The sequence below is a fragment of the Polypterus senegalus genome, chromosome 10 (assembly GCF_016835505.1).
Source record: "Polypterus senegalus isolate Bchr_013 chromosome 10, ASM1683550v1, whole genome shotgun sequence".
Taxonomy (NCBI): Eukaryota; Metazoa; Chordata; class Cladistia; order Polypteriformes; family Polypteridae; genus Polypterus; species Polypterus senegalus.
Genome location: NC_053163.1, coordinates 165880726 through 165907490, shown reverse-complemented (window position 1 = coordinate 165907490; position 26765 = coordinate 165880726). Strand labels below are relative to the sequence as shown.

The window sequence follows — 26765 nt, the reverse complement described above, 5'->3', positions numbered from 1 at the left end:
CTTCTCTGCCAGCGAGATGGCACCTCTCACCTACCTTTCACATCTAGTGCTGGCCAAATTGGGGGTGGTAAACAAATGCGTGCAGTGGGCTTAACGTGGCTTTGTTTCAGACTGGAAGCTTAAGAGGAACAAGGCGACCAGTGTTGTGCGTAGTGGAGGGGGTGGAGGTGGTCTGTGACTAACGGGGTCATCCTAGTCAACATTTTGGCACTTGGAACTTTGTGTTCCGTGTGGCCATTTGCCAGGCGCTGGGCGCCATGCAAACAAGGATTGTATTAACCATAACTGGGCAGACTGGTATTCCGCTGAACATCCTGAATGTGTTGAGCCGTTGAGTTAAAGTGTTTGGGTACTGCCCACCCACTGGGGCTGCTAATGGAGACGACTCTGACCGATTTCAGACATGCAGTCGCTAAGGAGACGCCAGTGTGCTTCGGGGGCCTCCAAATCAGGGGCCCTTTACAAGTTCACCACAACCCAAAAGTGCCCCTGAGATATCAGCCGGGCACAGGTAGGTTTGACGGGCAGGACTGGGTTTGGGAGGACACCAGTCAGTGGTCAGGCACTGGGGATGGGGTGCCTCTTTTCTCATGTTGCGCTTCATGCTTGCCCTCCTTTTCAGGTGGAGTATCACCCTTTCCAAAGACCACAGGAGCTGGTGGACTATTGCCAGAGCCAGGACATTGTCTTTGAAGGGCACTGCCCCCTGGCCAAAGGGGCAGTCTTCACTGACCCCACCATCACTGAGCTGGCAAAAAAGTACGGGAAAACTCCGGCCCAGATCAGCATCCGATGGAGCATCCAGGTGAGGACCGACCGTAAGCGGGTGCGCATTCTTGTAAAGTGCTGTGAAAAAGTATGTGCACCCCATCTTGCTGTTCTCAGTTTTTTTATATTATTTGACACAATGAATGGCTTCAGATCTTTAGGCAAAAAGTAATCTCTCTGTTATAATAAAAAAAACCCTGTGACGAGATGAGACTTTTTCAAGTCCCGCGAGATGAGACCTTGGCCATGAGATTTTTTTCAAGTCCCACCCTCATCTCAAACCACACCCAGAGTCCTCTCACCTCTCATTGGTGTGAATGCTTTTGTCAGACACACTTCCTGCGTTCTCAGCTCTTATACATTTTAACGTTTTCCTCACTTTAAGTTCCCAATTAAAGAAGACATATTATTTCCAAATCTTATTGAAGAATTTCATCCCGAAGGGTTATCAACAGAAAAAAATGAGTACACGGGCAATCCGAGCACCGAGAAGCGATGAAGTCAAACAATTACCACGAACAATGTCAATCGGTTACACGGCAAATTAGTTAAATGTGTATCACTAGACTCTGCTGAAACAGTTGGTGGTGATGGTGCGGAAGATGAAAACATCAACTTACAATATCACAAAGAATATCTACAACCGTTAACACCGTCCGGTCTTCGACCGCACAAATTACTGTTGAAAGAAGTATGTGTCCATGAAAGGTAATATAGTCCATCTAACATTAGACACCAAAGGAAATCTCGATATGCCATTCGTATTAAAATGTTTACAGTTTCCTGTTAGAAGAGCAAAGACAATTAACAAATCTCTGAGCCAAACAATCGAAAAAGTCATTTTATTTATTAGAGAGAAAGAAATGAAATTCAATCACGGGCAGATATACGCTGCGTTGTCAGGATGAAAGTCCAAACACGGAATCAAAATTCAATGCGATATTAACAAGAAGTTAATTCCGAAAATTGTTTTTACTGAAGTTTTACAGTAAAAGTATAAGTTTAAAAAATAATTGCATGTTAATTTCAAAGCCAAACAGAACAAAATCGTATAACGCAACTAAAAACTCGAACACAACATGAAACATAATTTACTTTCAAATTGTTACGTTTTACTATTTTTTACTTTGGTTAATTACTCGCTGTAATGTTAAATAGTTAGTTCTATTATGCATATGCAACAATTCACATGAAAATAACAATCTGTTTAAATTGTTCATACTGTATGCGAGAGGCTGAACCCCAAATTGGCTAGTGTGTGAGTGGGGGGGCAGAGCCCCCTAGTGATTATTAACTATCATGCCACATCAATTGAATTGAGACCACAGGTGATGATCTCTGCAACGGGACGCACCGGAGCCAAAATCCAAGTGGCATAGCAAAGGAAAGCGTGTTGACTGCTTGTGTCGATGTGACTTTTCAGTTTTTTGTTATTTTTAATTAATTTCTACAAATTTCTAAAATCCTGCGCCACTTGAATAGGGGAAAAAATAATGTATTGACAAAATGTTAGCACCAAATACTCCGAGTAGAAATATTCTGACACCATAGTCAAGTAGAGCCAGGATGACGTGCTTCTCCTTTGGTACGATACGACCCGGGGGGCTAGGGAGGGCTGCAGTCTTCAGCCTCAAGCCTCAGCAGACCCTGTGAGTTCTTGGCACCACCCCTATCTCTCACCCTATCAGGGTTTCTCCAATGCCAACACACTTAAGGTGGGATATGCAACATGGGGAACTGCTGCCAAGAGGTGCCCAGCCACCACACTCGGAGTGTTGATGTTGGATACGCATGACCATCACGTGTGTTCTCTTCCTGTTGAATTCCAAGGGGGGGTTGAGGGTGGGGGGGCTTTGTTTGCTGTATGCTTATCCCCAGCAGGAAGCTGGCAACTGCATGACATTGTCCTCGAGTCGTACATGTGCTAATACCTCGCCTCTCTCTTTCTCTTTCCCTGTGCTGCGGTTCATAGAATGGCATCATCACCATCCCCAAGTCCACCAAAGAGGAGAGGGTTTTGGAGAACTGCCAGGTATGTCTCACTTTCTGCTTACATGACTGGTCCACCAGCACTCTGGCAGCCCCGCACCACCCTGGCTGCCTTACAGTCAATAGCAGTGGGTTCAGAGCTGCCAGCCATCTTGTCTTTATGCACATACAACTGCAATGCATATTCTTACATTTGGAGCCCAAGCAGGTCGGTGGTCGCACAGGGGGTCAGAGGTGAGAAATGAAGTGACGGCCTTAGGGACTGAAGCCCCCTTGCCATAGCCACCCCACCACACTTCCTTTGATACCACAGTAGTTGGAATTTACAGTGCCTTGTGCCACTGCCCGATGGAAGCACTTCCAGCTCATGTGAAAGTCCATTACAGCAGGGAGCTTGTCTCCCTGCAGAGCCCTCTTGTGGCACCCAGTGACTCTGGAGAGATGTAGTCCAGCAAAGCAGCCCTGCAGGCTTCCCACTGGGCACCAATATCCGGGGCCGCTGCCATCTAGCATGCTGGGAGAATAAAAAGCCCCGAGTGACATCTTCCCTTTCCAATGGGCTGTCCCTTCTTTCCGGTCTCTCCACCCTGGCCGGGATGCCTACCTGCCTGTTAGGTGCCTCCCGTCCCAGTAAGGAACCATCCCCTCTTCTGATCGAGATGCCCGTCCAGCCCATGTGGCATCTACAAGGTAAAACATCCACAAAAGAAAAAGTGGAAAGACAATGAAAAAATTAAGTATGGCCAATTCTCCAAACCTGCGATTTCATTGTTTCAGAAAATGTGCTTCAATATGCAGTTAGAAGAGCATAAAGGGCGGGTGCTCATGTCTGAGAGCAGCAGGGGGTTGTGGGCTCACTAACATCGAAACAAAGATCATAAGCCTGTGAAGCCTGTGGTCATCACTCTTCTGCCATATCCACCCATCACCTTAATTTACTTTAAAAAATCATAAATCAATTTTACACCAGAAATCTCAAGGTGACCCTTCAGTATTCAAAGAGAGTCCCCCAGGACAGAGAATAGCAGTGGCCTTCAGCAAACAATGAAAGACCACCGTCAGGCTCATGTTGTCCTGATTGGGAGCTGAGAAAGTGGGGACTTGTGATGCGACCTAGTCCTCCGCCAAACATGATGTCACACTCTAATTAGCATATCTCCCTTTGTCTCCACCGATCCCCCTGTAGGTGTTTGACTTCCCCTTTCACGAAGAGGACGTTTCTAAACTTAATGGACTGCATGATGGGAGGCACGTGACCTGGGATCCCACCCCTGTCCTCTAATAGAACGTGCGTGCTCTTTCTTTTTTTTATTTGTATTTAAATCACTAGACTAATCACTTCATATTATCAAATCTAATAGACCCTCCCCAGGGGAGGGGCCGAGAGGTTCTCTTGTGATTATCTTAATGTGCAGTGGGTGCACCTGACCTTTATCTCAAGTTAGGGGGTCTCTGGGGTCGTGAGGGGTATTGATTGAAAATTTGATTTATGGTTGTGTTTAACAAAATGTGAGGCTCAATTATAAGCCACAATAGAACAATGGGTGGGGTGGGGGGGATGTTTGGCCTCAAGGCTGGGGCGGGGTCAAAGGGACACAGGATTTGCATTAGCGTTCCCAGAGTAGTTACAGAGACGCATGGAAGGAATACGCCGTCAAGACCTGTGATATATATTTATATTTTATATTTTTCTTCCTGTCAAATGGTGATAAATAATGACTTGCTAGACACACAGGGGGAGGGGGGGTCACAGGGGTGGGAGTATCGCACCCCACCAAATGCTGATCAGCCAGCCAGAATTCTCTCTAAAAGACCTGTCCTAGCAGCTGGTGTTTCTAGAATAGTCTTCAGGAGTGACTTGGTGGGCCATCACACAGGAAAACCGATGCCCTGCTGGAGCAGAACAATCCCCCCCACACCTCACCTCCCACCCCACCTCTTTCAGTTGAGCTCAGCTTTATTTTGGTAAAGTGCAGTGAAGCTCAACCTTTTCGGCCAGGGGGTTCGGTTTTGTCTACTTGTGTTCAGCGATGGCCCTTTATTAGCACTAATTCTAATGTAAACTACCCAACATTTTGCCCCAAGTGGCAGACATTAACAAATAACAGTACATGCATTTTCAGCATTTAAATACGGCTTACATAACAGGCGAAATTTGCATGTTTTTCATTCAAAAATAACTTGACACAAGGGGGGATTAATAATGAAACAAATTTAGCGTCCATTTGTCTTCTCCGCGGGTAACCTGGGATTGTCTGATTTTCATTTACATTTCATATGCATTTATTTCTTTGGCTGACGCTTTTATCCAAGGGGTCAATTTCGACATTTCAGATACAATTCTTTATCTTTTTCCATTCAGAGCACAGGCAGGTCATGTGACTTGCACATTGTCACGTGGTGTCAGAACTGGGATTAGAACACATACCCTCAAGGTTTATGGTCTTCATGGTGTCAGAAGTGGGATTTAAACACACAACCTCAAAGTTTACGGTCACATGGTATCAGAAGTGGGAGCAGAACACATACCCTCAAGGTTTATGGTCACATGGTGTCAGGAGTGGGATTTGAGTGGGGCGGAGTGGTGCCTCTGAGGATAGGGATCTGCACTGGCAATCAGAAGGTTGCCAGTTCGAATCCCGTAAATGCCAAAGGGGACTATGCTCTGTTGGTCCCTTGAGCAAGGCCCTTAACCTGCAGTTGCTGTGCACTTTGAGCAGTGAGAAAAGCCTCAAGCCTTTGCATATAAATGCAAAGAATTATTATTATTAGGGTCACATAATGTTAAAAGTGGGATTTAAACACACAGCCTCAAGGTTTACAGTCACATGGTATCAGAAGTGGGAGCAGAACACACAACCTCAAGGTTTAGGGTCACATGGTGTCAGAAGTGGGAGCAGAACACATACCCTCAAAGTTTATAGTCACATGGTGTTAGAAGTGGGATTTAAACACACAACCTCAAGGTTTATGGTCACATGGTTTCAGAAGTGGGAGCAGAACCATCAACCTCGGGCACGTTCCTCTAAGAGGGACCCAATCCGCTATGCCAATCAGCCATGATTCTACCCTCTGACGATTGTACGGGTGTTCAACAAGGAATGGACCTAAAAGACACTAAAAAGAGCAAGATTGGGGTTGCAAAAAAAGGCAATTTAAGAATCCCTGCCCTAAACATTAAAGCGATGGCTGATTTCATTTCTTTATTATTTTTGTTTTAGAATTTAAGCCGATGACCCATCTTGGGTGTCCAGTACTACGGGTACAATTTGCATTTCACATTTTACAAAATACGTAATACGCGTGCGTAAAATGCTATGTTGGTTAAACGTGCAGTAAAGCAAAGCCACTTCAATCTTATTCACAGAAATGGCTCTTATCGACTTGTGTACATTAACGTTATGATTGAGAAAAGTCCGGTTGACAGTGGAGGAGAACAGAACAAAAACTCCAGTCAGCAGCATCAATGAAGAGAAAATCAACCTGTGGAGGGTCCACAGGCAAAGTTAGACACAATCACACACCACACACAGTCCCGGAAACCTCGTACATTTGGACCCCCTTACCCCGTTGGCCAAACTACCGTATTTTATGTATGCTGCTGAACCAGAACATTAGGACCACCTGCCTAATATACTGCTGCTCCTCTATGTGCCACCCAAACAAATCCGACACACCGAATCATGGTACAAGACCCCTGAAGTTGTCCGGTGGTATCTGGACACCAGTATATGTAAGTTGCGAGGTGGAGCTGCTGGAGACTGGACTGTTAAACTGAGATATGGGGACAACACCCTGAACTCTTCATCATGTCCCTCGAGCTATTCCAGAACTCTTTGTCCAGTGCATTATCCTGCTGAAAAGATTCCAACTCCATTGGGGATTACTGTTGCCATACCAGCTACCCAAGCATTGTTATAGAACGGGTACACCCACCCAGCCTGCAGCAATGCTTAGGGAGGTGGTCCTCCTCAAATGAATGTCTATGTGAATCTCTGGACCCTGGGTTTCCTAGCAGACAAAAAGCATCACACTCCCTCCACCAGCTTGTCGTCTTCCCACGATGCACCCTGGCGTCATCTCTTCCCCACACGTACCTAGCCGACTACGTGATGCGACAGAAAACGGCACTCACTGGACCAGGTGACCACCTTCCATCAAACCGAGGACCAATTCTGACACTTGTGTGCCCATCATAGGCACCTTCTGCAGTGGACCGGGGTTAAGGTGGCTGCACATTGGTTAACACTGTGACCTTCGAACCCTGAACCCAGTTTATCGTCTGTGGGGGGTTTGTACTTTCTCTTTGTGTCTGTGTAGACGCCCCCCAAATCACACTGATTGGCAGTTCTAAAATATATCTGTGTGCCCAAGCAGACTGGCATGTTGTCCAAGGCCCTGATGAGCTTTGATTAAGCAGGTTGGAGGACGCCCCACCATGACTAAGCTAAGCAGGAGTGGCGCTCATTCCAGTACGAGGTCTGCCAAAATTTTCTGTCTTTGAGTTTTGTGCACAGCGAGTAACTGAAGGAGGCCCCTAATGCCCGCTGCTCTCCGGCTTACCCAGCGCTGGAGGTTACCCTTCTGATTCTTGATGCTCAAGGACTCGGCCCAAGGCCATGGATTTTTTATTTTTGAGGCCCCGTGTTTGTGGTAGGCCCCCCTGCCTGGCTTGACCCTTCCTAAAGAGAACACATCTTCTGGACTCAAGGCCATCCTGGAAACACATCCTGTGAAATTTGACTCAGCACAGGCCAGTGACAAAGTGAAAGCCCTGACAAGTTGGTGGGCCGGCTGCCGAGGAGCTCACCTCGCTTCACCGACTTTGCTTTTGTTTCATTTATTTATTTCTGTATTTATTTTTTGCCTCCTTTTCCTGCGACGCCCCAGTCAAACCCACAGACGTGTCTGCCTGTGCCCTTCAGACACCAGTACTGACATCCGTTGTGGTCCCCAAGGCGCACTTCTGCAGTTTGGCTTGTTTAGTCTGAGGCCCCGTCAGGCTGTTAAGATGTTACAGGTGAACGAGTTGACGTGTTCGGCGTTTTCGCATTTCCTGGGTGGCGTTCCTGTTAGCCGCTTTGCTTGTCTTTTTTAGCCGTCTGATCTCAGGAGTAGCACTTGCAACCGCAGAGATAAGAAGTTTGTTTTGTTTTTTTTTAACTACTTCTGTTCCCCAAAAGCTTGGGCGTGCCACAAACAAGGACAGCAACGACCGCCACCGCCGTTAAAGGGACTGATCAGCAGCCACCCTCTCATCCTGACTGTGCTTGCCTTCGTCTACCTCTGTTATAACTGTGGTGAGAACCTACTGACATCAGGCTCAGGCAGAGGGCAGGTTGAAGCCCCCAATGCCAGATTTCAAAATAGGACCCACCCCCCCGATTTTGGCATGTGTGAGAAATTCAGGGCTGTGGATTGCTTTTGAGTTTTATTGCAGCTAATAAAAGTGCTTTAGTCAGCACTGTTGATGTCATAATCTTATTAATAGGGTGTGTTTCACGCTTTCTACAGACACAAATACTGTAACTTGCTTTTCAAATTGACATTAGGTTTATTATAAAATGAACTAGCAACAGACGAGTGCTGCGTATTATCATGAGGCTTTCAAATCCAGAAGTAGACGAGTCCCCACTGTCCCCAATCGAGGACAGTCTAGTCGTCCAGTTTACGCTGTGAGCGTCCTAAGTGTGTGCACCTGTCTGGAAGTCCCTGGGCTTATGAGACCCCCTGTGATAATTAACAGGTTTTGTATGTGGTGTAATTCTGCGGAAGTAGGGGAACAGAATATCATAAAGGGTTGAGGACCCCCGTTTCAATAAAGGATATCAAAAAAGCGAAAGAAAAGAAAATAACAAGGAGGACGTTTTGGGTCCTGGCAAGTGGCAGGAGTCACAAAAGAGTTTCACCATCACGGGGTGCTCCAAATAGACGTCACCGTCTAACCCAGGGGTCCTCAACTTCGGTCCTGGAGGGCCACTGTGGCTGCAGGGTTTCATTCTAACCCTTTTTTTAATTAGTGACCTGCGTTTGCTGCTAATTAACTTCTTTTGAATTCATTTTAATTGACTTGCTCTTGAAGACTCGGACCCCTTAATTGTTTCTTTTCCTACGGTTATCGTCACGCCTCTCCAGAGATGTTCAAGTCAGGGCCCACTCAAGAGTTGTGTCCCTAAGCCACTCCTGCTTTGTCCTCTTGAAAGGCGAATCTTCGGCCCAGTCTGAGGTTCATGGAGGATATCTCTGTGCTTTGCTCCGTTCAGCTGTCCCTCCACCCTGACTGGTCCCCCACCCAGTCCCTGCTGCTGCCACCACCGCACCGCACAGTTAGAATGGCATTGTGCAGACGATCAGCGGTGCCTCGCTTCCTCCAGAAGTGACGTTTAGAGCTGAAGGCACACAACTTCAGAAGCAGACTGGCGCGGGCCCCCTCAGCCCCAACAAAGGCACTTGGAGCCTCAGGACAGGCAGCAGAATCAAAGGTCGATTGTATGGCGCACATAAGGACCCACTTCAGATGAGAAGAGCGAGCAGCCATGGGCAGCTGTACATTTATTCCAGTTCTCATCACTCAAGTCTTTATTCATCCTCATCACACTCCTAACATTCCCCTAATAATTAATTTGACTATTATTTCTCAGCTGAGGGGGTGTCAAACCCTTCTCTGTCCATCATGCCTGTCCTCCCTGCTAGCTCAGCGCTTGTTGCTGTGATTTACGGCCACATTCAGTTCCCATTCTCTCTCTACACGAGGGGTCCGTCCTTCTCCGGCTCTCCTGCGCGTCTAACCTTTGGTGCTTTCAAGTGCATACAGAATAATAAAATAAAAGTCTTTTTAATCCCAACTCTTACATCTTAATGCTTAGTGAAATATAGTGTTTACTTTTCTTGTGTGCTTATTAAACTTTTCTAATACGTAGAGATTACCAGTTTCAAGAATCTTGTTTCTCACAGTCCTTTATGTGACGTTTTAATACGTCTTTTTACAGAGGAGGGATCGTCTGTGTGGCCATTCTGTCACCAAGCCCAGTGCAGTGGTGGTTGTCCTTCTAGAAATTTTTCTCATCTCCACACCGGTTCTCAGGAGCTCAGCCAGAATAACCGTCAGGTTCTTGATCACCTCTGATTGTTCAGCTTGGCCAGGTGACCACCTCTAAAAAGAGTCCTTGTTGTCGCCAGCCTCTTCCATTTAGCAGTTATGGAGGCTGCTCTGCAGCAGCAGCAGACATTTTCTTGTAGCCTTCCCCAGGTCTGTTCCTTGGACCCCGTGGCTCGTGGGACCTCCTTTAGACAGGTGTGTGCCTTTGATGGTCAGTCCGGTCACCAGTACTGACCACAGGTGGACTCCAAAAATGGTGTAGGGACATCTCAACCGGATCAAGAGAATGGCACGCCCCTGAGCCAAGGTCCATAGCAAAGGCTTTGAATTGCTTGGCATCAGTGTGCCGTTTCCAGTTTTTATTTGTAATGCATTTACGCTTTGTCATTCTGGGGTATTGATTTTATAATTCAAGACGGTGAAAAAGTGAAGGGCTCTGAAGACTCAGCAAAGGCACTATAAATGTTTCCTCTTCCGTCTCATCAGGTCACCCACAGTGTCACCTCACAGGCAGCAGCAGACACACGGCACCCACTGCTCTGCCAGCCTCTCCCGAGGTCTTTAGGCCACTGGCCATTTTACCTTTTAGCAGAGGAGGAGAATGATGATGGCCTGAGCCAGTTCTGCCTGGGCAGCTGCCCCAAGGACACCAAGCAGGGACGTAAATTTGCAGCTCATGTAAACAATGGAGTTTTTGGCCATTTGCTGGCATGGCCCACCCATCCATTTCCTGCCTGCCCTCCACTACCATTTCCTAGAGGCGTGGAGGAGTTTGCCAGGAGGCTCCTTGTGTTGTTGGAGATTTTCATTTTCTTTTCTGTTTCTGTCGTCGCCAGTTATACTTCTTCACCGTAACATCCCGGCGGTCAAACTCCCTGGAGCCACGTGTGTGTCTCTAATGTCACTGTAGTGGGAACAGCTGCGATAGCAGTAGGGCCTCTTATTGAGGGTCATTTGGGGGTTTTGATTACTTTATCAAGGACAGAGAAAAATATCACAGTTTTGTTTAATAAATATTTTTTAGCAATCAGTTATATTCAAAAATAACAGTGATATTAATGTAATTAGTCCTCGAGTCGAGGCGATTTGTACTCATGGCTGAGGCTGTTAGGAAAATAAAAAATGTTCTAGAAATTACCAAACCCAGCCACATAACTTTTTCATTATTATTATTATTATTATTATTATTATAATTATTATTATATTGTGTTTTCTGACTCTTGAAGAGCCGTTTAAGGCTTGATTTACTCGGCGCTGCGCCACGTGGCTAATTGTTACACATTTGGCCCACACGGCCTTCCCCTACACCAGCACTGCACAACCTTTGCTGTCCCGCACCCCATTTTTATCTTTTTAAGACCCACTAGCAGCAATAGCAAACCGCCCCCATGGTGAAACGAGTGTGATCGACGGTTCCCCCCTTGGTAAAACAAACTTGCTAAGAAACGGGGAAACATATGGCACTGTGCTGCCAATTGCTTTGGTGACTTGCACATTCACATAACAACCCAGGTCACCACCCAGTGGTTGAGAAACACCAGCTTAGACCACCCACCACAACCCACTCACCTGCCAGCAGCAGTTGGGCTCTCGGGCTAGTGGCTTGGTGACCCCCCTCGTCTCACTCACAAACCAGCAAAGGCAACCTGTGACCCTCCGGTGGTGAGATCCAATGGTGGAGAAACACCACCAAACGCCACACGGGACCAGGCGTGCAGCCGCTGAGACGTGAAGATCACTTTGTAATTAAAAGTCTGCGTCCCAGTGACCCGCACCAGACCCACGGATCCTCAGTCACAGCGACCTGCACACTTGGTGACCGACGTACGGCCAGATAGCCAGGCCCAAATGGAGCTGCAAACTGGCACGTGACTTTAAGTAGAGAACATAAATGAATTATTTTTAGTAGCTTTTTGTAATTTGAAGCAGTTAAAAAACGGAGCCCAAAGAGCTTGTGGTGGCAGAAGTCGCTTTCGTAGACAGTGACGTCAGGTACTGAGCCAGTAACATTACCTCGACATCCACAAGCAGGTTAGGAAGGCCTTCTGGACCCGCTGGAGGGAGTAGAGAATGAAGACAAAGCCATAATGGAGATAGCAGCACGTCGTCTCTCTTTGACACTCCAGCCAGCACTGAGGACTCTTAAGTCAACGTCACACTGTGCGATTTCTGTTTGTAGACGTAGACGATGTCAGACTTGGTTACTGCAGGTGCTGATCTCGTGTCATTTAACATGACTGAGCCGTTTTATTTTGCGTCATGAAGGAGACAAAGAGGAAACCTGACTGACTGAAGTGTTTAAAATCAAAAAGGGAATTAGTTCAGTTCAACAACAAAATGAGTTCAACGACAAAACGGGGACAACACTGGAAAGGGTAAACTTTATACAAACTGTGGAATATCGGAGGTCGTGCAGCCCCCTAACCCGAACACAGACAGGCTCAGAGACACTCAAATCCAAACTCCACACGTTTATTTCCTCCCGTTGCCTCTACAGGACAAGTGCGCAAATCACCAGCCAACAACACAATCGCTCAGTCCCTTTTTTCTTCTCTTTTATTCTGCCGCCTACACTCCTCTCTACAAGCTTCATCCTCCTCCTCATCCCGCCTTTGGCTTTTTGAACAGAGTGAGGCGGCCTCTCCTATGCTGTACCCAGTAGTGCTCCAGGTGCTCTCCGGTCATCTTCTGACAGCACTTCTGGGTGTAGTCCAGGGCTCCATATCCATCCAGACACCACACGACCACCCCCAAGGGCGGGCACGGGACCCAACTGACCCCAATGCAATCTAGGGGGGCTACCCTCTCCTGGCCAGGCAAGGGCTCCAGCCGCCCGCCACAAAACGTTAAAAGTTTTTCTTCACACAGAGAACCACAGACACATGGAATCGGTGATCCAGTAGTGTGGCAGACAGCAGGACTTTAGGGACCTTCATAGCTCAGCTTGATGTTATTATAGGGGGATTAAATGGACAGGACTGGTGGGCTTTGTGTGGCTGAATGGCCCGTTCTCATACAACGACTACAACTGCAACATCAAACACACGGACTGTCACAGCAGCAAACGTCTCCTCCATCGCTTACAAGTGTTGGGTGACACACAGCATGGCATCATTTGAGCAGGGCGCAGTCCCTCACACCTCAGAGTGCCAGGAGGAAGCAGACATGAGGAGTGATGCCTGGTGCCCCCCTCCGTCTCCAGCCATTGCTTCCTGCTACTTCAAGCATTCAGGAGTGCAGTTATTTAAAGGTAAACGGGGGGCGCGCCGTGGCCTCGGCTGGACAGTCCCATAAAGCAGAGCTCACCAGTAAGCCGAGGTGGACGCCCGTGCAGGAAGTGCTTATTTTCTTTTTATTTATTTTTTCCTTCAGTTATGGGCCGAGCTGCATTTCCTAAACTGTGCAGATTGAAAGGAAACCGTTAGTGATGAGTAAAAAAAACAAAGTTGGTTTCGTTCTCACAGTCGGGCTTTTGTGTGAATGAGGAGAACGGTGGCGACTTGTTTGATTACGTTCTGCCGCGCTGAGTCATGAACTCCTCAAGGTTCAAAAAAACAAGAACGGATGGGCGTCACGGTGGCAACGTTCATTAAATCCTCTGGTGGCTTTCAGTTTGGGACACCACAAGTGCCCAAGTGACAAAAGTGTCTCGTCACTTCAGGGGAGCCGTCACGACTGATTGGCAGGAACAAACCAGTGACAGCTGCTGGCCGCCCACTGGGCATCGGAGTCCCGTTATTAAAAAAAAACAAACTGCTGTCTGGTGTGCTGGAGAGCCCCCCAGTATGCTCCCCACAAAAGCTGAGGGCAGACTGTGAAAGGCCTCACGTCTGTAGTGTGGGGGGGGGTTTATGGGGTTGGTGCAGCAGGTCTCAGTCAAGCAGGCAGCCACAAACAGACAAACTGCACCATCTGGTCGATTTTGATGGACTCTGCCATATGACTTACCGCACAGCAGTGAAGTCCAGTTGACTCCTGCCTGTTCTGGGCCGTCCTGCATTTCCTCGGTCGTTGTCTGCTACCGGTCCAGTCTTCACAAACTTTACGTAGACACAATGTTTCGTCTTGGTAGAGTTCTCTGTTCCTCTACATTTGCATTATTAATGGGTTGCCTTTGTCAGAATGCCTCAATTCTCACAGACTCACCGCTGTTTATAAGGTGTTGTACTTTATAACTTCTCCCCCTTCCCTTCTACACTTAGAACCTCAGGCAATTAGGTGTAGTACTGACAAGCAGGAATTAAGTTACACTTTATATAATGTATTATTGATAATATTCATAAATAATAATAATATGCACAGTACATTTGAATATTGCCATCCATACAACCTGGTAAATGCTGGTGTGTAGTTTCAGGTGGCACCCAGACTTGTTATTTACCGTATATACTCGTGTATAAGTAATCGATCATAAAATCAGACCCCGATTTATATGCCCGTTTAAAAATACGACGCTTCATTTTTATTATCTTCTTACCTCCCCCAATCTCGCCCCAGTTTCTCAGACACATCAAATTTTGTTGCAGCAGCAGCGCAGTTGCCAATTTCTTTCGCCACTTCAACGACTTTTAATTTAAAACCATATTTTCTTTTGATCGAACGCTCCGTTGTACATAAAGGACGCTCTTACAACAAACGGTGTATGAGGGTGTGAGATACATAAAAAACAAATCACTGTAAACGTCGCTTCAGAATAGTTTGGGTATTACCGTGTGGTCACGTAGGTACAATACACAGAAAAAAGAAAAGGCCGTGTGCGCCGTGGTTCCTCTCTCTGGTGGGCATTAGCTTATCGTAATCTCTTAGACCAGGAGTCTTCAATCACGGTCCTGGAGGGCCGCAGTGGCTGCAGGTTTTCCTTCCAACTGGTTTTTCTAATTAGAACTCTGTCCTTGCTGATAATGAAACTTAGTATTTAACTGTATGCCTTGTTAGTGCTTTCATTCATCCAAGAGAAATTGGAATTGCGCTGTAGAGTTTCTTACCCTGAGAGCGTTATCCATGTGTTTTGTGCGCTACAACTGAATTAAACTTAATGCTCCTTATAATTCCCCTCTCATTTATTTCTAAATGTTTTTTTTAAACACAGACATTTTTAATGGTGCATATGCACGTTGGCTGGAGAGCTGCTGGTTTATTGGTTACCTGCATTTTATTATTAATTAATGTCTGATTAACAAAACAGGTGGTAATTAAAAATTTAAATACAGCGGCTAAAAGTAAAATAGGCAATCAAAGGGTTCTGAGTTGTAACAGTCAAGAGAACTAAAATTAAGCCCAAAAATGTATTGCTTTAGTAATAAACACATGGGCTCTAATTCAAATCAATTGGTTGAAGTGGAAACCTACAGCCACGGCGGCCTTCCAGGACTGTAATTGAGGACCTCGGATCTACAATGGAATTAAAGTTTTCTTTGATGAATGAAAGTACTAACAAGCCGTCGAGGTAAACACTTAGCTTCATTATCAGCAAAGACTGAGGTCTAATTGTGAAACTGGCTGGAATGAAAACCCCGTAGCCACTGCGGCCCTCCAGGACAGTGATTGAGGACCCCTGTCTTAGACCAATAGCGTGAGTTTCCACATTCGACTTATGCGACCGACATTATAAAATACAGTAAAATCAAGTCCTGATTTATCCGCGGGAGAACTTAAACACAAGTATATATGGTACTTAAAATGCATCATTTGTGGTCAGCTTTCTTCAGAACTGGCCGCATGCCTTTCTCAATATGGCAGCTGAGCTGTGCTCTTCATTGTTTTGTCCTTTTCAGTTCATGGTGTGTGAGTTGCTCCTTCATCAGATGGTATAAGAGAGAGAGAGAGAGATTAATAGACTCTCTGTGCAAACCCTACAGCCAATCGGGCGTCATGGTACTTAATGGCTTCTGAAACAAGCCAACCTTACCAATACCTTCACACCTGCCACCCCCAAAACCATTTAAGGTGAAGCTTGCCAGGTAGGTAGCCTGGCTTTCCTATGGGGGTTGATTAAGAGGGTCCTGCAGAGAATCACCTGCCAAACTGGTTTTAGGCTCTTCCCCCAACAACCCTGTCATAAAATTACAAACGACTGGTTCTTAACCATCAAACCACTACTGTTCTTATTCATGGTAGACATTAGTGTTATAAGACATACAAAATATTGATCAACTTATATGCAAAATTTCACACCACAACACACGATAAGTCGTTAAACAGCTTGGCGGGTCTCATTCCGCCAGCTTTTGACGAACTACGGTCGGCGAATGATACGCTCCCGTCAAGTCTGCAGCCACTCTTCTTTGCTCTGGTGTTGATCTGTCTGTCACCCATGGTGTACGACCCTCTGCAGAAGAAAAACAATCCATTAGTGTTCACGTAAGTTTGAGCCGCCCTGTATTTGATACGCCGTATGTCTCTCCGAGGGGAGATTGTCTGGTCGTGTGACTTTTTGGAGGTCAGAGCGCTGGGTCAGCCCCCAGAGCAGCTTACCCAAGGGCCCATCGGGGTGGGATCCCTTCTGGCACTTAAAACGCCAAAGACAAAGTAAGTGGCATGCAAGTCGTTGCTGTTTTATCGTAACACCAAGAACAGAAAGTCTGTAAACGTGCAGTGGAGGCCCCAACTGCATCAGCGTTGCGTTTTATGTCTTTCGACGTTTGCAGATTGCTTTTGTTTAATGCCCTGAAAGTAAAATACAAATACATAAGACTAAATATTCCAAAGACAAGTACAGTCGCGGACTGCCAGCATGCCTGACGCCCCCTTCTGGGCTCATCAGAGGGTAAGCCCTGCCACTCCGGGACACGAAGGGGCGCTGTCGTGGTCATCTTCTTCAGTTCTTTCTCCTGCCACCCAATGAGGGCAACTGACTCCGCCCCTTTTGGGTCGGGCCCCTGTAAAGGCCACTCGCTCATACTGGGCCAGTTTAGAGTTCCCAGTCTGCCTAGCGTGTTGTCTGTCAGGTGGCAGAAGATAAAGACAAAAGGACCCCCACTGGTTTTTTTCTAAATATTTCCATACGAATCAAGTTAAGCCCACCCATCAAACCGTGAATATTTGTTGACCCGCCTATTACAGCCCCTCTGCTGGGATTTAATCAAATGGTTTACATCAGCCGCTGGTTTCTGAATATTTTCTTTTGCCAGCCCAGGTGCCATCCCTCAGGAAGGGTCCCGCCTGTCTGGTTATTTATGAACTGTTTACTTTCCATTTCCATTTGTCTTTAATGTGTTTTTTTTTTTTCGTTTTTTATGGGGGCTCTCTTGAGGTTATTTTGTTCTGTCATCATGGAAAGCTTTGAAGCGGTCCTCTCCCATCTGCCTGGCCACATTATGCTGGCTTCAGCCCCCCTCCCCGATTTGGGAGTACGTCAGCCTGCCAGTGAGTGATTACTGGATAACTGCGCGTTTTATTGTTTCGTTTGGTATGAGTGGGTGATTTACAGACCCCCCCCCATACCCCCCGGAATGGAATATTCATTGCTATAAATGAGCCACAAGAGTACAGGCAAGGCGGCCATTCTCGCCCCTGGGTAAGAAACTGTCATCCATGCCAGCCAGGATGCCCATTCTTCTCAGGCCCTTTATATATACATATACAGTGCATCCAGAAAGTATTCCCAGCGCTTCATCACTTTTTCCACATTTTGTTATGTTACAGCCTTATTCCAAAATGGATTAAATTCATTTTTCCTCAGAATTCTACACACAACACCCCATAATGACAACGTGAAAAAACGTTTACTTGAGGTTTTGCAAATTTATTAAAAATAAAAAACTGAGAAATCCATGTCCATAAGTATTCACAGCCTTTGCTCAATACTTTGTCGATGCACCTTTGGCAGCAATTCCAGCCTCAAGTCTTTTTGAATATGATGCCACAAGCTTGGCACACCTATCCTTGGCCAGTTTCGCCCATTCCTCTTTGCAGCACCTCTCAAGCTCCATCAGGTTGGATGGAAGCGTCGGTGCACAGCCATTTTAAGATCTCTCCAGAGATGTTCAATCGGATTCAAGTCTGGGCCACTCAAGGACATTCACAGAGTTGTCCTGAAGCCACTCCTTTGATATCTTGGCTGTGTGCTTAGGGTCGTTGTCCTGCTGAAAGATGAACCGTCGCCCCAGTCTGAGGTCAAGAGCGCTCTGGAGCAGGTTTTCATCCAGGATGTCTCTGTACATTGCTGCAGTCATCTTTCCCTTTATCCTGACTAGTCTCCCAGTTCCTGATGCTGCCACCACCATGCTTCACTGTAGGGATGGTATTGGCCTGGTGATGAGCGGTGCCTGGTTTCCTCCAAACGTGGCCTGGCATTCACACCAAAGAGTTCAATCTTTGTCTCATCAGACCAGAGAATTTTGTTTCTCATGGTCTGAGAGTCCTTCAGGTGCCTTTTGGCAAACTCCAGGCGGGCTGCCATGTGCCTTTTACTAAGGAGTGGCTTCCGTCTGGCCACTCTACCATACAGGCCTGATTGGTGGATTGCTGCAGAGATGGTTGTCCTTCTGGAAGGTTCTCCTCTCTCCACAGAGGACCTCTGGAGCTCTGACAGAGTGACCATCGGGTTCTTGGTCACCTCCCTGACTAAGGCCCTTCTCCCCGATCGTCAGTTTAGATGGCGGCCAGCTCTAGGAAGAGTCCTGGTGGTTTCGAACTTCTTCCACTTACGGATGATGGAGGCCACTGTGCTCATTGGGACCTTCAAAGCAGCAGACATTTTCTGTAACCTTCCCCAGATTTGTGCCTCAAGACAATCCTGTCTTGGAGGTCTACAGACAATTCCTTTGACTTCATGCTTGGTTTGTGCTCTGACATGAACTGTCAACTGTGGGACCTTCTATAGACAGGTGTGTGCCTTTCCAAATCATGTCACATCAACTGAATTGACCACAGGTGGACTCCAATGAAGCTGCAGAAACATCTCAAGGATGATCAGGGGAAACAGGATGCACCTGAGCTCAATTTGGAGCTTCATGGCAAAGGCTGTGAATACTTATGGACATGTGCTTTCTCAAGTTTTTTATTTTTAATACATTTTCAAAAATGTCAAGTAAACTTTTTTCATGTTGTCATTATGGGGTGTTGTGTGTAGAATTCTGAGGAAAAAAATGAATTTAATCCATTTTGGAATAAGGCTGTGACACAACAAAAGGGTTTTGACTCGAAAGACCAAATCACAGTAAACTGTTTGCGCCACGTGCGTATTTGTGTGTAAGCTTCTCCCGCGGGGGGTCACAAAACTGAACAGAAAACGTGTCGTCACCTGGAGAGACAAACATGGTGGGCGCCATTAGCAGCTGTTAATGAAAGTGAGAAGGCGCATACTCCATACACCAAAGGGTGCACTCATTAAAGTTCGCCATGAGGGGCGCCATTTGTCCTGTTGAAGAGGTGCGTGTCATGGACACCGGACCACCATTTTCAGACGTGCTGTGACCCGATCATGTGGCCATAGCATTGTGTCCCTTAATCAAAGTCCCGCCGGTGTACGAGTACTGAATGTCCGCTTACCGCCTTCACACGGACCCTCTTCGCTTTTCTCCCATTTTGTTACGTTGCGGTCTTGTGCTAAAATCATTTCACTTTTTGTTTGGTTTTTTTTTTGCCCCTCATCCAGCACCACTCAAGACCCCAGAATGACAAACGTGAAAACAACATTGTAGTAATCTTTGCCGTCCCTTCTCTTTTTTTTGTAATTAATTCATTTTATCGATGTCCATCAAATAGTAAAGTAACCAAAAAAAGGAGGGAGATCTTTTCATATTTAAATTCTAAAAATAAATAAATAAATAAATAAATCTCTGGCGCCCACCTCAAACCCACCCCTGCCCACCTCACCCTCACCCCCACCCCTGCCCACCTCACCCCAGAGCTATTTAAGAAAGTGGATGCTACATTCGGACTGATGGTACACGCAGCTCACTGAGAGGTCCCGCTGAACAGATTGAAGTCAGGGGCTGGCGGTCAGCTGTGACATGTTCAGAGGGGTGCCGTTTTCCCATTTACTAATGGTATGCGCGGGTACCCCGTTAATCCGCGTGGCTGACGACTCTTAATAAAGCTCAGATGTAAATAGAGGACTTCCAGATGAAGAAAGCGACAGATACAGGATTCTTCCATTGGGAGACCGGTAGAACTTTGGCTGCCATTGTGGCCAGTGAGATGATGTGCTGATGGTGAAGCGAAAGAGAGAAAAAGAAGAAATGAAAGAGAAGTGGAGTGGAAGGAGAGCAAGGACAGGAGACAAATAAGATGGTGGAGCAATCGAAGCCCAAAGAAAAGCAACAGTGGGACATTCCCAGAGGGTGGCAGAGTGAATCGGGGGCTCAGCGCAATGGTGGAGGTGTTGGGCTTCCCCTTCTCTGAGGTCTTTGTTTTTTTTTTTGTACTTTTATTTATAAGTAAACTTTGAGATTTTTTTTAACTGCTGGGGGTTTCCTTTGTTTTGATTTCTTTTAGGGTCCCACCCCCCCCGTTTTGGAAGTGGCCCTTTATTTGTTTTTTCGGCCCCCCTTATTATTTGGCCTTTTGTATTTCTTTTTGTTGAAGGGGTTCCTTTTTTTTCCCCACCTCATGTACTTGACAATTTCTTGTGGGTGACTTGATTCATCAATTGTGGGCGTCTGAGCTGTTAGCTAAACACACGCGTGCCCAACGGGCTCTCGTTTATGGAATATCATGTCAGCCAATGCGTCCCACCCTTGAAGGAGCTTCTTGGACCCTCGGGACACTTCACCAGCTGCAGGGCTGTTAACACATGCTAGTGCCAGCGCGCCTTAAATGTGCCACATCGAGGTGAATTAGTGCTGCCTTGGGGGAGCCCCAGCTGCCAGGACGCTTTGCCGGCTGTGCCCGCCATTGGATTGGATGAATGAAGCGCCGTCGTCTCTTTAGATCCTCCAGTCTTTACTGCACTGCCAGTAATTCTCTCCTCCAGGGCATCACTAACCTTATTTTATGAACCTTTTTGATTTACTCGCCTCCATCTGGCTGGCACTGGCAGCTTCATCATTTTAAGTGGATGAGTCTGCTTACCCCAGGTAGACATTCAATGATTATTTTTTCTTTGCCAACCACTGATGAGACTCCATTTGCATGGAATGTGAATAGCAAAAGAGGCTTAGAGACCCTCAGCACTGAGGCAGTGCCAAGGTCGTTTGGAGAGACCCCACCCTGCAATGCCAGGACGGCTTATTCTGTTTTTTTTCTTTGTATCATTCTGCCAACCCGTTGAGTCCAATGCATTAAGACTGGCATCCATGCCAACCCCCCCCGCCCTTCAAACATAAGGAGCCGTTACTCCCCACCCGTCCACCACACATTCCCCTGTTTGTGGGAAACTGTGATTCGGCCACTTGAAGGAATCTCCTTGGGTGGTCGCAATGGAAACTTTCTACTCTCAGCTCCCACCTGCTCTGTCCAAGGGCTTTTTCGAGAAATCTTCCTAATCGAGCAATTTGGGTGAAAACAAAATAGAAATAGAAAGGCAGCCCAGCTAGTATGAGACGACTGGAACTCTAAGCAATCAACGTACAGTAGACCTAAACATTAACATTTGCAGCACACCATCGTTTGCAATGTATTTCGTTATGGATACCATAATAAAATGCATTGCACTTGTCATTCCAACAGATGGCGTGCTACAAGCATTTATTACACAAATGTGGGTGGCATACCATGTGCAATGCATAGGTCTGTGTTATATACCATTTGATATGGGATTTGTAAAAACAATGCTATTGTTTGTAATGCACCGTCTGTTGGAATGGCAAAATGCAAAGAGTTTTATTACTACAAATGTTTGTGATGCGCCATCTGTTGGAATGACAAATGCAACACATAGGTCTCTGTTATATGCCATTTGGGATGGGATTTGTAAAAGCAGTGTTAATATGTGTGGTACCCCATCTGTTGGAATGACAAATACATGACAACTGGATGGGCAAACAGATACACAAACACTTATTTGTAGTAATAAAATGCATTACTACAAATGTCTGTGATGCGCCATCAGTTGGAGTAACAGAGACACAGCAACTGGACAGACACAATTGACAATTTAATAAGGTGGATGTACATGTGTATATACAGTAGATGTGCAGTATGTATATATGTATATATATTGAATTCTTACTCGCATGTCTGACCCCTGCTGTGATTAACAAGAACATATTATAATGGAGAACTTCATAGAAAATATGATGAAAAAGACTGATTACTTGTGACAATATAAATAAATAATCTTGGTAAGACCGGAAATAACAGTTTCTATCTATCTATCTATCTATCTATTATTATATAGTGCCTTTGATCTATCTATCTATCTACTGTATATACATATACAGTATGTACGTATGTGCATATAATATAAATATATATATATATATACACACACACACAGTGTCACTTTTTACAGAGTCCTTAAATAAATAAATAATAAAACAGCCGTCCCCCCGGTGGTCCCCAGCCAGCCTGACAGAACTTGAGAAGGTCTGCAGAGAAGAGCGGCAGACAGACAGACAGGCAGGCAATCCTCCAATCCCGGTGTGTGAAGCTCGCAGCATCAGGCTGGCATGGCTGCCACAACAAAGTGCCGAGTCAAGTGTCTGAATGCTTGTGCCAGCGTCACATTTCACTTTATTATTTTGAATAAATTTACAAAAGAGATCTAATCTCCTGTTTTCACTTGTGGCGTGTTGAGTGTTGCTTGATGAGTTTATAACAAACAAGCAAAAAAAAAAAAAAAGAATTGAAAAGGTGACACAAGTGACCTGGTGAAGGCGCTATATACCCAAGCACACCTCTTCTGGCACTGGACGAAGGCCTCCGCTCCTCTTACAAATCCGGGGCACCTGCCTGTTAAAAGTTCTGCTCTGCTGTTTGGGGGCCAATCTGGGTGAACCCATAAAATGCCCGTTGAGCCAGCAGATGAACACAAATGTAAATGTGTCACGCTGTGTGTCTCAGATTCCTCCCACTGATGCCCCCTCTGTTTTGCCCCTCAGGTGTTTGACTTTTGCATGGAGCAGCAGGACCAGGACCTCCTCAACCACCTCACACCCACCCGAAGGATGATCCACCTGACGTACCCGCTGTGGAACGGATAACCTGAAAGATCAAAGTCGCCTTTCCTGCACTCTGCCCCCTCCCCCGATGCCCCGTTGTGTCTCTCTGCCCCAGATGATGATGTTGCACCCGTGCCCAGCGGCTCTATAAATCAGTCGCCCATCTGCTCCCTCTGCCTGGATGACGCTCATTTTCATGTCTGATGGGGGGTTACGGCCCCCCATTTTCTGCCCTGTGATTGGCCGTCTCCCATGTGCCCCCACGCCGGCTCAGCTGCTCCTTTTCTTCTTCATGTCACGCATGGCAAGTAAACCATAAGGCAGATCGGTGAGCGGATACAAGCAGCGGCAGGGTCCTCTTCAAGGGTCTCCGCTCACCGTGGCCGTCTGGGGGGGCCGCACCTTATTTCTTTCTTTGATTGCTGTGCTTAGTGTACGAGAACAGATTTATGGGATGGCAGATGGTTTTACTGAGTACCACCTGGGCCACGTGACCCCCAAATCGTCTCGCCTGCCTTTGACCCTCGTCCTCTACATGCAGGCCTTGGGCTGTCGGGCTTCCAGCTGTCCTGCTGTATGCGAGATGTACGGTGGGCACACTGAGTGGGCACTGTACAGGCCAAGGAGACCAAGTCTAGACTGGTGCCTGGCTGTGCCCTGGAGCTCCCACCGTACACGGCCACTGCCCACGATGTACAAGTTGTCACACGTTAATGTTAAGCTCAGGAGCAGGGGGCTGGAAGAGAGCCCACCCTGATGCCACGCACATGGAAATGCACAGCTTTCAGGCTCTTATGACAGATTTTTCCAAATGCCCGGCACAGGTTGCTGGTTTGTGCCCCACGCCTGGCATTAACAGCAATGGGCACAGAGCAAATTGACACACACTAAGGGTGATGCCCGTGTAAAGATGTGACCCCCAACCAAACGCAGTGGACTGTCCTGATGAGGCACTTTGATGGCTTTTCTAATAATGGCTTCCCCCCTTTGGTGCCCTGATTTCCATTATGAACACCACAGGTCTTTGCCTGTTGTTGCCACCCTGCAGTGGGCTCTCCTTATGATGGCATTTGCACTTGAGGTGCCACCAGGAGGTCTGGCTCATCTCGTAATCTACAGTTGAGGGTGGGCACTGCTGTTGGTCCTCCTGGTGCTGTCATTCCGGGCCTTCCAGCATGTGGCCTGCCTGTCCTCATGAGAATACGAGGGTCTGCTCAGAGGGGCCGTCCAGGGAAGTTTGAGACGAGGACCACCTGTGTGTCCTAATCATGGCAGCCTGGTCCCTCACAGGGCACACGTGTGGCTCTCACCTGGTAAGGTCAGCCTAGTTATTCTGCTGCGATCTTAGAATGGAACCCGGTCCACGTCATCTGGCGGACCCTCCTCATGGGCACAGCCAGGTCACCCAAACAACAACCCCCCATAAAAAAAAAAAAGCACACGGGCACTGATGTGGAGACCTTCTGATGGAGACGACCCTTCAGCGGGACATTCAGCAACCCGTGGGTCCCGACCTTCAGTCCTGGTGGGACCCCCCATTGTGGCTGCAAGTTTTTGTCCGGCGTTGACTCCGACCGACCGTCGTCTGGCAGGCCTTTCACAAACTGCACGTGTTAAACATTTAGAGAATAAAGCGAACTTTTCAAAGAGTTAAATGGGCAAGAATTCCTTCTTGTAGCTTTTTAATGTTCTGGTTGTGCCCTGTGATGGATGTCCACCCTGCCCAGGTGCCCTGCCTGCCCGCCCAGGATGACTGGCTTAGGAAGATGGATGGATGTTCTGGTTATGTAAAGGGGGGTGCAGCCTCATGACACCAAGACTGGGGTCCCTGATTTGTGTGTGTTGACCCTGCTGCCCTGTCCACGTGATGGTCCTGCCTTTAGTATTAACTAAAAAAATGAAGAATGAGGCGTACGACCGCACCCCTCGGGGTGTCCTGTGGGGGGCGCTGCTGTTGTGGGTCACTCAGCCCCTGCACCACCAGAGTAACAGCCTGGTTGGCATTGCCAGCGGGCAGATGGACTTGTACCCATTGGGGGTCCACCAGCGCTGCCCTCTGTCACCAGCTCTTCATAAGGGGGTCCAGTTCGGTGAGCTCAGGATCTGCTTTGGTCCTGCTGGCTTCAGCGGGCTGTGACCCCATACTGGGGTGGTCTGTGGCCGGGTGGAGGGTCAGCACCTCCCAAGTCTGAAGTCCTTTTCCTCAAGCGGAGGAGCTGAAGTATCTCGGGGTCTTCTTCACGAGTGAGGGCAGAAGGGAGCAGAGCAAGATCTGCAGGCGCATGGACGTTCTGCCAGCCAGTTGTGAGGAAGACGAGCTGAAAGGCTGAAGCTCTCCATTTACAGGTTGATCCACCACCACAGCTCAGAGCTCGTGACAGAAAGACCTCGACTGGGGACACAAGTAGCGGACACGAGTCCCCTTCACAGGGTGCCTGGGTGAGGAGCCCAGGGTGACTGACAGGGTGTGTCCAGCATCCAAAGGAGCCCATTGACTTGGCTCGGGTGTCGTATTAGGACCCTTGCAGGGGGTGTTCATGTCCATGCCAAGGAGGAGACCTCAGGGCAGACCCAGGACACACTCTCTCTGGTGGTCTGGGACCACCTTGGCGTGACGCCGAGGTGGATGCGTGGCTGAAGATGGATGGAATCACACGAGTGGTTGGCACTGCCATCTGCTTAGTTTTTTATTGGTTGTTAGCAGCTGAACTAAGAAAATGACAAACACTGAAAGACAGAAGTAACTGGCAGTGCCAGGAGTGGAATAAAGCGCGGGGACGGCCATTTAATAAATTCCTCACTGGGAATCCATCCAGTTGCTTTGTCTCTGTTGTCAACAGATGGCACATCACAAACCATGACCAGTGGATGAACAAACTGCACTGCACACGTTAAGAATGAATACGCCCAACAAAAATCAACATGTCCACCTTAAAGAGAGGACAGGTGCCAGTGTCTCTGTCGGGTTGCTACGTCTCCCATCATTCCAACCGATGGCGCATCACAAACATTTGGAGTAGAATCCATCCATCATCCAGCCCGCTATATCCTAATACAGGGTCACGGGGGGGTCTGCTGGAGCCAATCCCAGCCAACACAGGGCACAAGGCAGGAAAATAAACCCTGGGCAGGGTGCCAGCCCACCACAGTGGAATAGCAGGGACTTTCTTAGGCGAACTACGCATCCGCGCAGGGCCCCAACTGTGAGGAGGACCCCCGGCCCGGCCCTGACTTACAATTCAATGGGCCTGGGGCTCCTGGCACTGCAGCCGTCTGTGCCAGTCCCTCACGTTGTGTGTCACGATACCCTCCTCATCCTAAATTTTATTCTTCTTTTCTGGACGTTTTTTTAGAACACCTTCCTGAGCTCAGGGGGGCACATCCGGGGCCTGCACATTTCTGAACCGTGTAGGGCCCCCTAACTGCTAAGAACGGCCCTGGGAATAGAAGGCATTACTACAAATGTTTGAGATGCGTCATCTGTTGGAATGTGAAATGCAATGCTTTTGACATAAATTCCAAAATAGATGGTGCACTGCAGAATGTTAACGCTGAGACAGAGGGGTAGCACAACTAGTCCTCCATAAAAGACCACCCCAACACATCAACATAGCAGGGGATGGGCCTACTAACAAGGCTGCCCCTCCGAGTCCAAAACCGTTGCTTCCGCCACTGCCCTCCACTAAACACAAGCAGTGACCCTGAAGCAAAATTTGGAAGTGAAACCTTCAGCAGAGACAAATACAAAGGAGGTCGGGGACACGTAAGGCAAGCCATAAATAAAAAAATAACGGGACGACCCCACCAAGATAAAATAATAATAAAAAAAAAAACCTTCAAGGGAACAAATGTCGGCCTGATAG

At 47.3% G+C, this 26765-nt stretch overlaps 1 protein-coding gene across 2 annotated transcripts in view; it reads left to right on the top strand.

The window, feature by feature from the left end:
- Positions 1–24551, top strand: part of zgc:110366 (uncharacterized protein LOC550476 homolog) — a 72754-nt gene extending 48203 nt beyond the window's left edge. Inside the window, exons 5-8 of one of the 2 annotated variants that reach the window (XM_039767311.1) lie at positions 623–805; positions 2741–2800; positions 3944–4045; positions 22843–22945. In XM_039767311.1, the coding sequence (XP_039623245.1) occupies positions 623–805; positions 2741–2800; positions 3944–4039 (339 nt within the window). In that variant the 3' untranslated portion in view covers positions 4040–4045; positions 22843–22945. Of the gene's footprint in view, positions 1–622; positions 806–2740; positions 2801–3943; positions 4046–22842 lie in introns of both variants that reach the window. The other variant, XM_039767310.1, reaches the window with a different exon arrangement.
- The last annotated feature ends 2214 nt before the right edge of the window (positions 24552–26765 follow it).